This window comes from Triplophysa rosa, linkage group LG25 (genome assembly GCF_024868665.1).
Source record: "Triplophysa rosa linkage group LG25, Trosa_1v2, whole genome shotgun sequence".
In the NCBI taxonomy this organism is placed as follows: Eukaryota; Metazoa; Chordata; class Actinopteri; order Cypriniformes; family Nemacheilidae; genus Triplophysa; species Triplophysa rosa.
The window spans coordinates 4,494,989-4,510,255 of NC_079914.1; the positions used below are offsets into that span (position 1 = coordinate 4,494,989).

The window sequence follows — 15,267 nt, forward strand, 5'->3', positions numbered from 1 at the left end:
AATGTCATTAAAGCTTAATGCAAAGCTAAAGAATTACATCTCAGAAAACAACCCGTGATGAAAAGCTAACACTGAGGTTTTACAAATCGCAATACACTGTAGATCTGTTCTTAATAAACGATTTGAGATTGTATCAAAAACTCTGTAAAAACATTAGATTTTATTTAGCTTTTTTGTAGTTTTCTAATGATTTTGTAAATTAAACCAGTTTTTTTCCTCCTTATCCCTCAAGTATTTGCTCAAGGTTTTTTCTAATAACCATCACTATACAGTATATAAAAATAATCGTCCCTCATCTAAACACACAGCTCGTTTTTCTCTATTTCTTGTTTTTACCATCTGATTTACACACTCTCGGGCTATAAATACAGTTATATCCACAGGCAGAGAATATTATGTACAGAAGACACTTGCTGCAACACCACCAAGGCAGAATATGGCGTTCAACTGCAAACATAAACTTATGACGTTTAATAAATGATGCCATTGTGTAGAAGATGGGTTGCCGTTATCAAAATCTTCAGTCTTTATTTTGATTTATTTCGAGTGGATCCAAGGCATATACTCAATCATCACTGAAATATATATATATATAAAAATAACAAAAATAAAAGAAACAAACTACAAATCGTCTCAAAGCTCTTCCTAATTAAATCAAGTCTTTGACCGTCTCAAGGGCTATCAGTAGCTTGAGTTAAACTGGTACAGTATATACGTGGTTCTGACTTGAGCAATTAAGGATGCAAAGATCCAATTAAATCCCAAGATTTCTCCATGGCCCACGAGAAATACGATTAAACGTGATCAATATCAGAATCTGGACTGTCGGGTCAAAAGCAAAATCTGCATAGACAGCACACTCGAGACTACCACCTCCATTCACATGACTGACGAGAGGATATAAAAGAGATGTATCTTATACATTGATCTCAAGTCAGAACTCACTGCGATATGTTCTCTGTGATTTGATTTTTATTCGTACTTCCCCAAGATCGAACGGTGGAAAAAAGAAAAAGTAAAAAATATATATATAATAAAAATTAATGTAGATCTAGCGTAACAACTTTCAAATATACATTGGATTAAACAAATATCTCGTTTTGGCTACCTCTTCTTGTAGTGATTTTAACTAGACATGTGAAGAACAATAAAAACAGTTTAATTCTGTGTTAAAAGGCAAAACCATAATGAATCGACATCCCACGAAACTGTCTGCATGGCTGTCCAAGCCCATCCTTTTATTTCCCCTCTGTGATTGAATTTTTCTATGAAATCTTTTGCACCTGCAGTCAGTTTTGTTGTCCGATTATATTATTCAAGATTAACGAATTTAGAAGATAGAAAGAGTGCTGTTAGGCAAGGAGTTTGATTCCGTGTCAGAAAACAAAAACAAAACAAAAAACAAAAACAAACAAACAGAAAAAAATTAGTCAAAAAGCCCATCTAGACACAAAAGCGCCAGGACTGGAGGGTACATCCTCAACAGTTTAGCAAAAACCAGAGTAGTCAAGAGGCTGAGGTCGTTGTCTTTAGTTGATTATCCACGTAACCCCCATAACTCCCACCACTCCTTTAACAAGAGTCCACTTTAACAAAAACATCCTGTCACATTCAAACCCACATTCCCCATTTGCAGCACACCCTTTCAAACAATCCAATAATGCAGACAACACAACGGTTCGGAACTACGAAAGTTCCCTGTCCTCCGGATCCGGAGGCTCCTGCAAACATTAGGGAGGCACGTAAGGGGGTGGGGATCTGTATGGGGTCATGTTCTTGGGGCGGGAACCTTTACCCTCCATCGGGACGGAGAAGGGTGGTGGAGGCTGGTAGGGTGGGGCATTGGGATCCTCATCGTGTAGAGGTGCGTACTCTCCCAAAAGGTCCTGGTTTAGGGGTGTTGTCTCTGGACTAGCCATGTTGGGATACTCCGGTGGGGGAAGAGGAGGTTTTTCCTCCTGTAGGATAAGGGGCATGCTGGAAGATGGAGGCGGCTTGGAGTCATCGAGCTCATCTGCGAAAATGATCGGTACTCCTTTCTTGATGAAAGTCGCTTGGTCTTCGATAGTCAACTTGCCCTTGCGTTTCTTACGATAGCAAATCATGGCGATGATTCCTGCTATTAGCAAAATGGCAGCAACCACCACAGCCGGTATGACCGTGTGAAGATACACGTCGTCCGTGCTCTGTCTTCCCGCGCCCACGGCGGGAGTAACGGGAGATTGGGTGGGATCTGGAATCTCGCCCATTGGGACGAACATGTAGTTACGGCAGCTTCCTATACCTCTGACGGTGATATTTGAGGCCTTGAAGTCTGGCTCCATGACATATCTGAAGTGTGGTGAAGGTCTACCCTCGTTGTCGGAAATCCTTCTGCTCAAAAGCTGTATTTGATCTTTCGGGCAGGGGTTTTGCTGAAGGCTGTTGTTGGTCCATTCCACTATGATGGAGCCCTTCAAGATGTTCTTCAAGGTAACGGTGCTGCTGTTACGATCGCCAAACGATTGGGCGAGTTTCTTGACAAGGTGGATCTTCTTGTGAATGTCATTCGTGACAGTACGCGCATCCCCGTCAAATACGGCTGTGAACAACACCGGCGGCTTAACGTTGTTTCCCCAGCGATTGACACGGACCTCAAAGGCATCGATTGCGTATAGACCTCCTTTGTCTGTTGCCTGCATAAAGTACTCGTGCTTTCCTTCATGCTCTTGATCGGGTAATCCATAGAGCAACTGGCTTGTGCTATTGAACTGTATCCAAGAATCATCCCCGACCAAATCGTTGCCAAATCGCAAGGTAAGCTTCAACCTATCTGTAGTTCCGTCCTCTTTGTCGAAAAACGTATCCGGCGGAACCTTCACCTCAAAGTACGTGCCCACGTAGGCGTTCACCTGATCGATTGGGTTCTGGAGCTGTGGTTTAATATTGCCATTGGGCAAGACAACTACGGTAGTTGTTCGTCTCGGGGCCTTGGTTGTTGTGGTCTTGGGTATAGGGGTCGTCTTTGGCTTCTTCCCTGGTCGTTTTGTTGGTTTCCTAGTGGTGGGTGTGGCTGGGGTCACGGAGGCTCCAACGTATACAGGCCGGGTCATGGTGGGCTGGATGGTGATTGTGCTGGTGGTTTCCATGACTCGTGTTGGCTGAGGGGGGCCTAAGGTTGGAGTGTAAGCGATTGGTTCTCGCTGTCGAAGGGTTGGTTTCACAGGGAGTGGGACCGGACCGCGAACAGGTGGGGCAGAACTGTCAGTGGTAGGAGCAATGGAAGGAGACGTTGGTGTGGGAACAATACGAATTGGGGGTTCAGGGTAAGTTGTTGGGGGGAGTAATGAGGGAATAGGGGTTGGGGTGTTGTTCAGCTGCCTTCGCACCCTTTTGGGCACATGGGGCTTCTTGTTAGCGATGTGCCACCCAACGACAGGATATTTCAACTGTGCGGACATGGTCCCTTCTTTTGCTGGAACCTGAACGCTACTGATATCAGGTATGCTGCTTTGATCCAGATTGCAGCCCAGTTTCCAGGACAAAAGGGCACCGTTTTCCACAACCTTTTTGGCATTTCCCGGTCCCGCCATGAAAGCAGACATGTCAAACAAACGGTTGTTAACCACAGGCAAAATCTTCATGTGCTGCAGCCCCATGCCGGAGAATTTCTTCATCTTGGCAAGTAGCTCCACCCTCTGCTTGGAGCTCATCTTATTGAGGTCAGCATCCAGAATGACAGTAAGCACTGTGACGGGCTCCTCATTACCGCAGATGAAAGGCTGTGCGTCGTTGCTGGCCGATTGGATTGCGAGCTGAAAAGGGTCCGTGTCGGCGTGCTCCTCTGGGTGCACCTCGATGGAAAACACATCTGGGATTGGGGAGACACTGCTCTCATTGGAAACAGAAACAGAAATGTAGTGAACGCCCTTGTCTGTCTCTAGAGGAAGGCCTTGAAGTGTGCCACTCTCCACATCCCAATGCAACCATGCTGGGAGCACATCTTTGCTTGCTTCTGTGATCTGTAAAACAGAACAAAGAAAAAACTGAGTGCAACTGAATGATTCGCATTTGAAATACAACAGGACAAATGTGCTTGCATGGATGCAATGGCAAGCCAAAACACTTTAACCTCTAAAAGTGACTAATAATTATTTAGATGAATCCAAGTTCTGTCATTTTTAGTTTTCATATTCAGTCTTTTCCTCGCAAAAGCAAAAATTCTGCATCACGACAGGAGGGGAGAAGACTATAATGAATGAGCCCTCTTAGTGGCATAGAGCTCCCTGCAGTACGAGATACTCCACCAGCTGGAGAGCTGTTCAATGAGCGCTCAGTCAAAAATAACCAATAATGAATCAATGGCATGAGATTCATTACCCAAACAAGCCTCTTTACAAATACAAAAATATGTTTTTTTGCTTCTAGCTGTGTGAAGGGATAGTTCACCCCAAAAAGGAAATTTTACTAACCCTTTTACCCATTTACACACGTTTTTCTAAACCCGGATGACTTTGTTCTGTGAAACTCAAAAGGCCAGCCTTAGTCAACAGTCACTCGTATTGCATCTTTTTTTCACAATCGCATTGCACCACGAATGAATATACATTTTTGGGTAAATTCTCTCTTTGTTTGTTGTTAATTCCTGATTCTTACATTATGCTAAGCCAGCGCTAATGAGTCGGGTCAATAAAACTCTAACCAGTACACGGCAGTCACTAAGGGAATGGGGGGCATCAGCAGATGAGCTTTTATTTCAATTGATGGGCTTCAAAGATTTTTTTAAAAATCCACCAGCTCCTTTTGAATGTTCTCATCAACCAGTCAGAGCATGCATGCGCATTTGATCGTGAACCTGTTTGATAGGTTAGAGAGACGTTAATAATTCAGGTGGGAGTCTAATTATAGTCTGATCTGTAGTCCTGTTGATTGATTTAAAACACCAACGTTGCTGCACTTCGAATGATACGTGACTTGAACAGATCTGCTTAAAGGGTTAGTTCAAATAAATAGTTTGCCATTTACTTGCTCATGTTGCTCCAAATGCATGAGATTTTTTTTCGAGGCAGAATATTTACGCTCCTGGAGTTTATATAAAGTAAAACGAAGGAAAAAATGAGCAAAAACAAGAAAGCACTATAAAAGTAGCCCTTACAACTTAAGCACTATATTCCAGGTATTTTAAAGCCATACAAACTCAATTCGTTAAATTCCTAAATCTTATGAATATGCATTAGCTAAGATGGTAGACATTTAAAATTAATGATAAAAACAGCATTAGCGACACAATGGAACAAATCACGTCACACTAGTCTAAAATGAGATTACAAAAGAGAGTAGGGCTGTCACGATTATTAAATAATCGTCTCATTGCGATTGTTTTACCTCATCGCGATTGTTTCAGATCATCGCAATTATTGCACATCTCTATAGAAGACACTAGGGGGAGCTGTAGTGTATCTGCATATTGCATATTTTAGTGTATATATTGTTACTAAAGCATGGTAATACTTGTAAAATGTACCACCACAACACAATCACTTAAAAAAAAAACTAAAACATATACAAATTACCTGCAGTACAATTTAATATTATTTAAGCAAATCTCAGTGTGAAAACCAGTCTACCAAAATTTCATTAACACACAAGTAAAATTTAATTGTAGTCTTGCAAGTGAGAAAAAAACAGACTAGAAGCTTTTCTAAGGCTTCAATTCACACCTGATCAATTTACTTAATTTACAAGTATTTGGTGGTTGTATTATTGACAGGTAAAAGCCTAAACCTTAAATATATGATGACCCAATTTTTTCCGATGTATTTCCAAGAAAAAAACATAGTCTTGCATTCAGAACAATATGGTCGTTTCAATCGCTGAATCAAAAATGTATGAGAATTAAATGTCAAAGCTCAAAAACAGACAATTAATCGTCATAATCGCAATGATTTATTAGACAATTAATCGTTAATTAAATTTAATAATCATGACAGCCCTAAAAGAGAGTATGATTTCTAGTGAATGATGACTTTAATATATTTCATATCTTCTTAAGCCAAGTATTATCAAATATATTTTAATAGTAGATTCACAATAGCATCCATCCTGACAGCAGTGGCCATAATGGCGCTCTTTACTAGTATACATTATTAAAGATTGATTAAAGTGTTGTGTAGTGGTGCTTAGTGTGTCAACTGAAGCTCAGCTTTGAAAAGAATTTAAAGAGGCAAAATACAGGGCTCTAGACTAACATTTGAGAGAGGTGGCACCAGCCCTTAATTTGGTAGCACCAGAGTCATGGGGTGAGGTAAGAAAAAAGAATCCCTAAAACTTCATTCAAATGTGTTTAATACATTAATAAACTAATTAGAAATTAATACAAATCATTGTTTATGATTTAATTATTTTTATTGTATAGCCTATGTAAACTCTCTTTCAACACGTTGAATATGGTAAAGCACATCTTTCTTAAAGCTACTTTCTGCCAAACACAATTCCTTAAATATCAGTGAGTGTTTTTGGGCCCGTCCTTTGTTGTCTGAAGAACATTATAAACAGAGATCTTTATTATGCTTCTGCCCCTTTAAGAGCTAGCGAACTATACTGGAACACACATGCGTTTTGTTTCCCAACTGTTTGTTCACGAAACGGACTACTTATAAAAGGATTCTTGTTATTTTGGGAATTTTGACGTAATTTTGTGTTTAAATATCCATTTTTTTTCTGGGCTCGTGCATATCTCAAACAACCCGCGAGACCTGAAGGCTTTTAGCGATTAGGCTTTTATAAATAGCGACAGATTTAACGTGATGTATAAGGTTATACATGCGTTGCAGTATTGTTAGAGAGCTTTATACAATAGTTTAGTGCTTAAAGTTTAAACGCATGTTTCCTGCGTTAGCTCACATGCATACATTACACGCAACAGATTTCGTTATCTTTGCTGTTTTGTACCTTAGCCGGGGAAATTCTTGTTTTCTGCAGATGGCAAAACATATTAGAGTTTGCTCTGTCGGTCCTTCCGCTTCATCATAGCATGTAACATGCGCCTCTTACACCCGTGCATTACGTTTTGGGGGCGGGGTCACCGATAGATAAGTGAATGGTTTTTACTAGATAAGTGGAAAGGAGGGGAGACGAAAATGAGTGACTGAATGTGCCGCTTGCGCAATATAACATTTCTGCTAATTAAATTTATAATACGCAAAATCAATTATATATTGATCAGTTTGGCAGTCGCACCGGTGCGACCATTGATAAAAACTGGTCGCACTGGCAGTCTACAGCCCTGAAATAAAAACAACACATGTTCAAAGTTTATTGAGTCAAGACCCAGGAGAATGTCTCCTGACGTCAACAACAAGAGAGGATGAAGAAATAATAATAACTGATAAAACTGTAGTCAATGGTTGCTTTTTTCCCGTGAGCTGTTTTTTTTTTGTATATCAGAACAAAACCTTGCCTGATATGCTGCAGTTTGATTTTTGACTTTGAGTTAAAAATCAAGATTAGTGTTTGAATTTTGTACTAGCTCATATTTTGATGACTTTATTTTACCCGAGGGGTATTTAAAAGCAAATATAGAACAAATATGCCTTTGGGACATCATTTATAGCCTTTTTTGTTTCTTGAAAGTAAGTGCAATGACACCTGTCATCATTTATTTACCCTTAAGTCATTCAAAGCCTGTATATAACTCTTTCATCCGTGGAACACAAAAGAAGATTTTGAGAAAGTCAATATGGGCCAATGCTGTTTGGTTACCAACGTTGTTCAAAATATCTTTTGTATTCTGCAGGGAAAGTCATGCAGATTCGGAATAACATGAATAAATGAAGAATTTAAGTGAACTTTCTTTAAATACGCTAGCGATGACGCGATTTCACGGTACGCCTCAGTTCAGCACAAAACAGGGTTACGGTAAGTCTTCACCGCTGCCCTCTGAAACTAGAACAGGACCGTCAGCACACTGCCATTTAGGAAACCACACAGTTTCCATAGCGATGATTCATGCAACCCACACTAAAGACGTATAACTTCTGCCAAAGGCATGTTTCTCTTAACTAAAGAAAGCACAGAGAGGGAGGATTTAGTTAGTTGGGGAGTGAGTTATTTCTTTTATACGTTGCTTGCCATTGCATGCCTGCCAGGGTGCTTGTGAACAGCATGTATAGAAAACACAAGAGAACAAGTCTGAGCTGAAAGATTTTCCTCTAGATCCCAGAGCTGCAAAAACAAGGGACCATCTATTTAACAAACCTTAGGACCACTAATCTCTATAATAAGGTTGTAATATCAAAACCTAAAAAGCTCTGATGAGAAGAATAAACTTGTCCCTCCTGAAATGAAGGAATTACATGGATGAATCCAAACTCGCCTGGTTGCGGGGCGAATAAAGCCGCCCATTGTTAAGGCACACTTGCGGAGGAGACTGCCAGAAGAAAAGATCCCATTGTTGGGATATGAAGACAGCTGAAAAGATAAGATTCATAGTTCTGAAGGAGTAGGCTCAGGCATGTCTTTGTCTCCGGCTCGCTCTCTTAATATCACAAAGGCAGGGGGGTGAAGGAACTGGCTCGGAAATTTTGAAGAGGGAGAGCCCTTCAGTTTGGCCGGGTGGATGTTTGCAAGAACCGACCCATTTTCTTTGGTTAAAAATTAATCGTGGCCTCCGAATTCATTTGCACATGCTTCTTTAAATAAAGGGGCATCGCATTTTGTAAGGAGAGCAGGATTTGGGTTCTAATTTCGATACAGTGACGACAAATCTTTCATCTAGGGAAAACATCCTTTTGAGCGGACCGCAGAACGTGATCCATTTCACAGCTGAAAATTACAAGCGAAATGTGGGGTGTGTTCAGGTCGCCCGAGAGAGGGATTCGTGATTTCTGTGTGGCAGAAATCAAAACGGACTTGAAGCGGCCAATGACGGCCCGTTTCCGCTCCCTTCAATGAAAGTGATCAAATGAACGTCGATTCTGCGCGCTGACATTTTTCCGAGTGAAAGCAAACAGAATAAAAGCTCACCGGGAGAGCTGCTGTTTGTTTATATTAAAACTTAAAATTGCCATTCGACGAGGAGCGAATGTCAGCTTTTGATCTGTGCGGTGGAACAAGCATGAACAAAGAAAGAGAATCTCTGAATGTGCAGGACGGGGAGAAAAGACATTCAGGCACTGAAGATAAAACTCATGAATGCTAAGCAGCGTTGTTATCCTGGATTGTTATTGGAACACGGTCACGTTATGAAAGAGGGAAAATTACAGCCGTCCGGACCGCCGGGGCGGCAAACAGACAGACTTCCGCACACGGCGGCACGGCATTTGAATTCAACATGGTCCCATTTCCTATAGTCATTTTAGCAAAATAATGGCAGGAAAAATAAAGAGTAGCACAGGAGCTCATATATGCAGCAAATCCTCCAGAAACTATCACAAGGAGAACAGTCAAGGACACTTAACAAGTCAACCCCTCACTGCCCTCTAGTGGACATAAAACAAACCGCAGGGCAGGTTCCTCAGTCATTCAGAGTCATTTTGTTCCCTTCCCTTTTCAAAACGCAACTAAAATGAGGCAAGACAGAACCCACAGCCTCGTCGAGACCGCATAAAGACTCTGGGAAAGGGCAGCGGTGCGGCACAGTAATCCTATCTCGCGATGGCACTGCCCCGGTTGCTATGCAGACCATCTCTTAACAAATAAAACAGCAAGCACTATCTCGAGTTACTCGCATCTGCCCATCAACAAAGTGAGTGACTCCAAATTTCCGAAGCCGTTTTATTATGGGCTGCAGGGGTACGACTTTTCCACTGCCTCGCTGCTGAAGCTAATTAGGTTTCAGTGCCAGTCTGTGTGCTGAAGGAAAGGGAGGGGCAGGAGACGACGAAGATTCCTGCCGTCACGGACGAGCGGGAGAGGAATTCAGAGAAATAAAAGGGACGCGGAGAGAGAGAGCGATTCTCTTGTTCAAACAGAGACGGCATTAGCTGCAACAGAAACATCTGCCTCTATTTATTAGAACTGGAGAGATGTATGAGCGCTTGTCAGTTGCCTTCGACTCCAGCTTTGTGCTTTTATTTATGTTCAAACTGGACAAGGGGGGATGTTTTCGAGACCAGCTTTGCTTTGCTCTCTTTTAAGGGTATCCCCTCGGTTGCTTTTGATAAAAACGAAGCGAGAAATGGGAATGCATGAAGTAGGTCAGTGACTTCAAAGGGTGCAAGCGAGTTCTTTACGAATATCTGAGGGTCCGAGTGTCTCGTGCAAATTGTAGTGATGCTTTCGGTGTGAACAAAACGACGAGGACCTGAGTGACTCGACAAGATTGCCGTGCCCTTCAAAATATGCTTAAAAACGGCAGGACTGATATCAACAACAATAAACATGACAACATATTGGTGGGGTTTGTTGGGGGAAAGCATCACCATTACTGAACATATGATAGGATTTATTTATATCCCTGAATATCAATGGACGAGAATATCACTGACACTTCGGGGTGGGGCGGTTTTGACTAGGATCAAATAATAACCACCTAAACATACAGAACATGCTTGACATAACCCACAATAGCTTAAAGGAACAGTTACCACTGTTCTCCAAATTATCTTCTTTTGTGTTCTGCATGAGAAAGAAAGTCGTGGGGTGAATAAATTCATTTTCATTTTGGGGTAGGGTTGGCTCGATACCAACATTTTGGCTTCGGTACGGTACCAGAATGTAATGCCGGTAATATCGGTACCACAGGTGATCAATAACCAGCCCCAAAATAAATCATTTGAAAATATATTAAGAAGACTGCATGAAACTGCTCAAATCATATTTTATATTATTATTATATTTTATATAGCACAATTTTACTTTTACACTGTATTACTAAAAATGCTTTGGTTATATAGACTTATCATCATAATCCCACAAATATGAACGATAACATTTTGAACAACAATGAAATGTGTCAAGTAGGTCTATTTAACAGTAGCATTCAAGATGAATAAAACAAAATGCAGTCTTCACTGTATAAAATAAATATGCAATGACTCTAAATAAAGCTGCAAAAGTTCGTTTGCTCTTTAATATATGACACACATGTATTAGGTTACTGTCACTTTAAGGCAAATTCTTTTTGATGCGGATATATATTTAAAACACAACAGACTGTGCTTATGTGAACCTTTTGTGTTTTTGACATAACAGCTTGTATCTGACAGTATAGGAACATATACAAGACGCGAAAGAGAAGTTCATGATGATTAGTAGGCTAACGGAGATGTCTGGAACAGAGATGACGTTATATACTTATATACTCGTATGTATGCCGTTGAATGGGAAAGTACAGTCGCATCGCAGCATGTAACGTTAGAATATACGTTACACTGTAAAACAATCTAAAGATCTCTGAGCAAAAGTAGAAAGAGCCGAATTTGTAATAAATCACTCACAGTGATTTCGTCGCAAAAGTGCTTGTAGAGCGATTGATCTTGTTCTTCTATGTTGCCGGTTCTGCGCCAGATCTGTGGCATACTGCCGCATAGTGGTGAACTTTGGAACAGCAGCGTTTCAAGTACCGAAACGAGCAAAAATCTGGTATTGAACCGTTTGAAATCTAACATGTACCGGTAAATTTCCAGAACCGGTTTACCGCGCAACCCTATTTTGGGGTGAACTATGCCTTTGACCTCATTGCAATACAAAGCCTTGACAACCAATCACAACAATACGGCAACTCGCATCATCTCCAGGAAATAAATCATCTAGTTGATCTTATAAATAACATTGTATTCATAATCATAATACATGACTTCGCTGTCTTTCATTTCAATGAATACAAATGTATTTATAGATGACAGAACCGAGTTTAAATGGCATGAAGGCGAAATTCATTGCGGGCTATTGGTCTGGACAGGTCTGAATGGTTATAGAAGGGAACAGCTGTAGGCAGCTTTAACTGTTGGGCGTTAGATTCTTTGGCACAGCTGTCAAGACAGATTTTCCCAAAGTGCACAAAGGGGCTTGTGGTTGCGACTTAAAAATGCGCTTGACAGGGCAGAAATGATCCAGTGAATGTAGGATTACACAGCGGGCCGGGAAGAACCGCCCAACATTCAGACGGGACAGAGGAACACAATGAACAGAAAAGGGCAAGGGTCGTGCTTTTAACAACAGCTAACAGGGACTGGTTAGTAAAAATGGGCGCTGGGTGGTCAGCAAGACACCTGGTCAGGCTGACATTGTGTTTTTGACCATTAGTGGGTTGAGTGCTCTTCAAACGTTTTGAATGGTAGAGCTTGTTTCGTTTTAGACATCTACAAACAACCACAATAAAGCAGAAAAAAACGCCCTGGTAAACAAACAAATATAAGCACTTATGTGTATGCGTCTTGCCACAGTTCTGTCCCATCATGCATGCGGACCACGTGTTCTCAAGTAGTATTGCGTTATTACAGAGACCACCACATTTTATGGTCCATCAGTCATAAGCAAAGCGTAGAATAAGATTTTAGCAGCGCTCGGGGCAAAGTCATGTCGTCTCGCACCGACTGAGTAAACTGGCTGGCGAGTGTTGATGCGATATACCGCTGGAGTCCTAGAGGACAAATTTGTTAGCATACATTTGCAACACATCTGAGGTTCGAAAGGAGGCCTCTCACCTTTACTTTGCTCCCGGAGCCCTTGGCTTTGACGGGCACCTGCATTTGGAAAACCCTGCCCACCACCGCGGAGGAATCCGGCAAGCCGCTGGGCTGCGATATGCCCGCTTCCGCCTCCCGATGGTCTGCCAGCATGGTGGACTGCATAGATGCCTCGAGCTGCCTCACGTCGCCAAAAACTTCCCAGGACGCCCGCACATCCGCAACTAAAAGCACCATCACAGCCAGCAGCACCAAATCAGTCCTGTTCCCCAGCATGGGGCGGCCGGCATCCCGGAACTTCCTCAGTTTATTGCGCATGCCTGCTTTTATTTTCTCTCTCTCGCACAAAAGAGGACGTCCAGTTGAGGGGGCAGCATGCACCCCGCCGAGTCCGAAAGTACTGATCCTCTTTTGAAAAGCTCAATCCTTTCGTTTTGTTCTCGATGTCGGCCCCTCTTCCCTCCTTTTGTCAAAGCGCCCTCAGTGGTTCTCAAATCCCATAGTTTAGGGGCTGCCTCGAAGACCTGTGGTGAGAAAGAAAAAGAGAGGAATTCATTAGCAATAGAACATACCGACATGTCTGACTGAGGCATCCGTGACGTATCACAACGGCTTCGTAAATCACTTTGGGTTAATGGTATAAGCCAGATCTGATTTTTTTGGGGTGCCTGGCAGCGTCAGGGTTTCGCACCGGTTGCTTACCCACATACACACACAGGTGGATCAAGACTAATCTGATTACCATTCACAGATTTCTCTTGCGTTTTTCCCCTGACGCCCCGTGTCTTTCATTTGCTCCTTGCATTTTGTGTCAATGCACATCAGGGTTCAACAAAAATATTGTGGGTTTTTTTACCGCAGGCAGGGATGACCCGGAAAATAATTTTATATCAACATTAAATCAACATTGTTTTGATTATAATTCAAATAAAAATGATATTCAAGTCAATATTGCTGAATTTAGGCATACATAAATACACATACATTGCAATCAGATTTAAGTATTTGCAAATTTGCAATACTACTAGATCCTAGTTTTTAATACTTAGTTGTAATAGTAATACTTCAAATAAGTCACTACTTCAAATTACTAGGGATGTAACGATTCACCGTGAGCCGGTTGAAAATCGCTTATAATATGTGACGATTCAAGTCGGTTGAGACGTTATAAAAATCGCAGTACATGTTTTGAACAGCAGGGGCCGCTATTTTTCTTCAAACTTAGTAAACGTGGAGATGCTGATATTTCTTAAAAAAGTACAAGGGAGGAAAAGCACAGACAAAGTCTGAGTTTGTTTATATTAAATAGACTTTTGTATTATTCATTTTTTATTTGATTTGGAATTTGTTTTAAAACTGCACTTTAGTTTTGTTATTTGACATAAAATATATTTTTATTTTACGAAGAACTGTGCAGCATTAGAGAAATAATAAAAGGGCGGTTGTTCATTTAAAATTTTCCTCAACTCATTCTGTAAAAAAACGTGATTAAATCGCATCGTGCAAACACAAACATGTGTATATGAGTACGTTTTTATGTACATTGTTATATGTTTGTTTATAAATATACAATATATACATATAAAGAATATACGTATACGAGTATAGAGAAGTATATTTATAAACAAACATATAACAATATGTACATAAAAACGTACTCATATACAGAATTAAACACACACTGACATTAATAAATTGAATATGCAATCTTGCACTTAAACAATGCTATAGATTGCAAACGTCGATTCAGAATGTCCTGAGCAAGTTGTTCTTCATTTTAAGAACCAATCTTATCTATATAGCTACGTGAAGTTAAGCTTTGTCAAAAGCCCCCTGCACAGGACGACTAAATGACTCCATAAGGGTCAAAAGAAATGGGCTGCCAGCACGACCGACGGGTTCAAATGCTTCAGAAGAATGCATACCGACTGAATTGTCTCATGGGGGGCTCTCTACACTCTAGAGGTTTGTTATTCATGCAGGTCTTTCATTCAAAGAAAGCGAGGAGGAGAAAGCCCGCGGTGAAGGGATGGGATTTAGTGCAGGGTGGGCTGCAGATTTTACGCATGTTGAAGAGGGAGCAGCTCCGTACAATGCAGATGATTTCCCCAGAGAACCGCTCTTGAGCCGTGTCGTCCAACCTATGAACGAGAGGAGCGGATATAAGAAAGGTGGGGCGGTCTCTCACGCTCTCTGTCTCTCAAGAGGAGCTTCTTCTGAAGAACATCATAGTCAGAAAGGACCACATCGTGGATGCGACTCGCCCAGCCACCCTTCTGCGATTCATTCTAAAAACCAGCGGGAATGTTATCCATTTAACAACGATCAAACAATCAACGTCCGTTTTCAAAGTCAGGTTTATTTTGCCGTCTCAACCAGACGCTTGCAAAACAACGTCTCGGACTGTTGACAAAGCCACGGAAGGGAAATCAAAGACACATGGTCAATGGAAAAACAGAACTACTGTAGGGAACAAAAACATTTAAAGGTTGAGATAGAACATAAGGTGCGTTGGTGGATTACGGACCCCTGAGACTACTAAACTGCAGCTGGAATTTCAGAGAACGTATTACAAAAACCATCAGATTCACTCGACGGTTTGCAAGCCAAGAATCATCAAAGGCTGACAATCACCTGGGCTGCTTCCTGTATAGACTTT

The 15,267-nt window shown here is 41.3% G+C and overlaps 1 protein-coding gene across 3 annotated transcripts in view; it reads right to left on the minus strand.

Annotated features, from left to right (window-relative positions):
• Positions 1 to 502: 502 nt before the first annotated feature.
• dag1 (dystroglycan 1) overlaps positions 503 to 15,267 on the minus strand; it is a 38,226-nt gene continuing 23,461 nt past the window's right edge. For all 3 annotated transcript variants that reach the window (XM_057325352.1, XM_057325351.1, XM_057325353.1), the window contains 2 exons: positions 12,627 to 13,132; positions 503 to 4,001 (listed from right to left, as the gene is read on the minus strand). In XM_057325352.1, the coding sequence (XP_057181335.1) occupies positions 1,731 to 4,001; positions 12,627 to 12,926 (2,571 nt within the window). In that variant the 5' untranslated portion in view covers positions 12,927 to 13,132 and the 3' untranslated portion in view covers positions 503 to 1,730. The remainder of the gene's footprint in view (positions 4,002 to 12,626; positions 13,133 to 15,267) is intronic.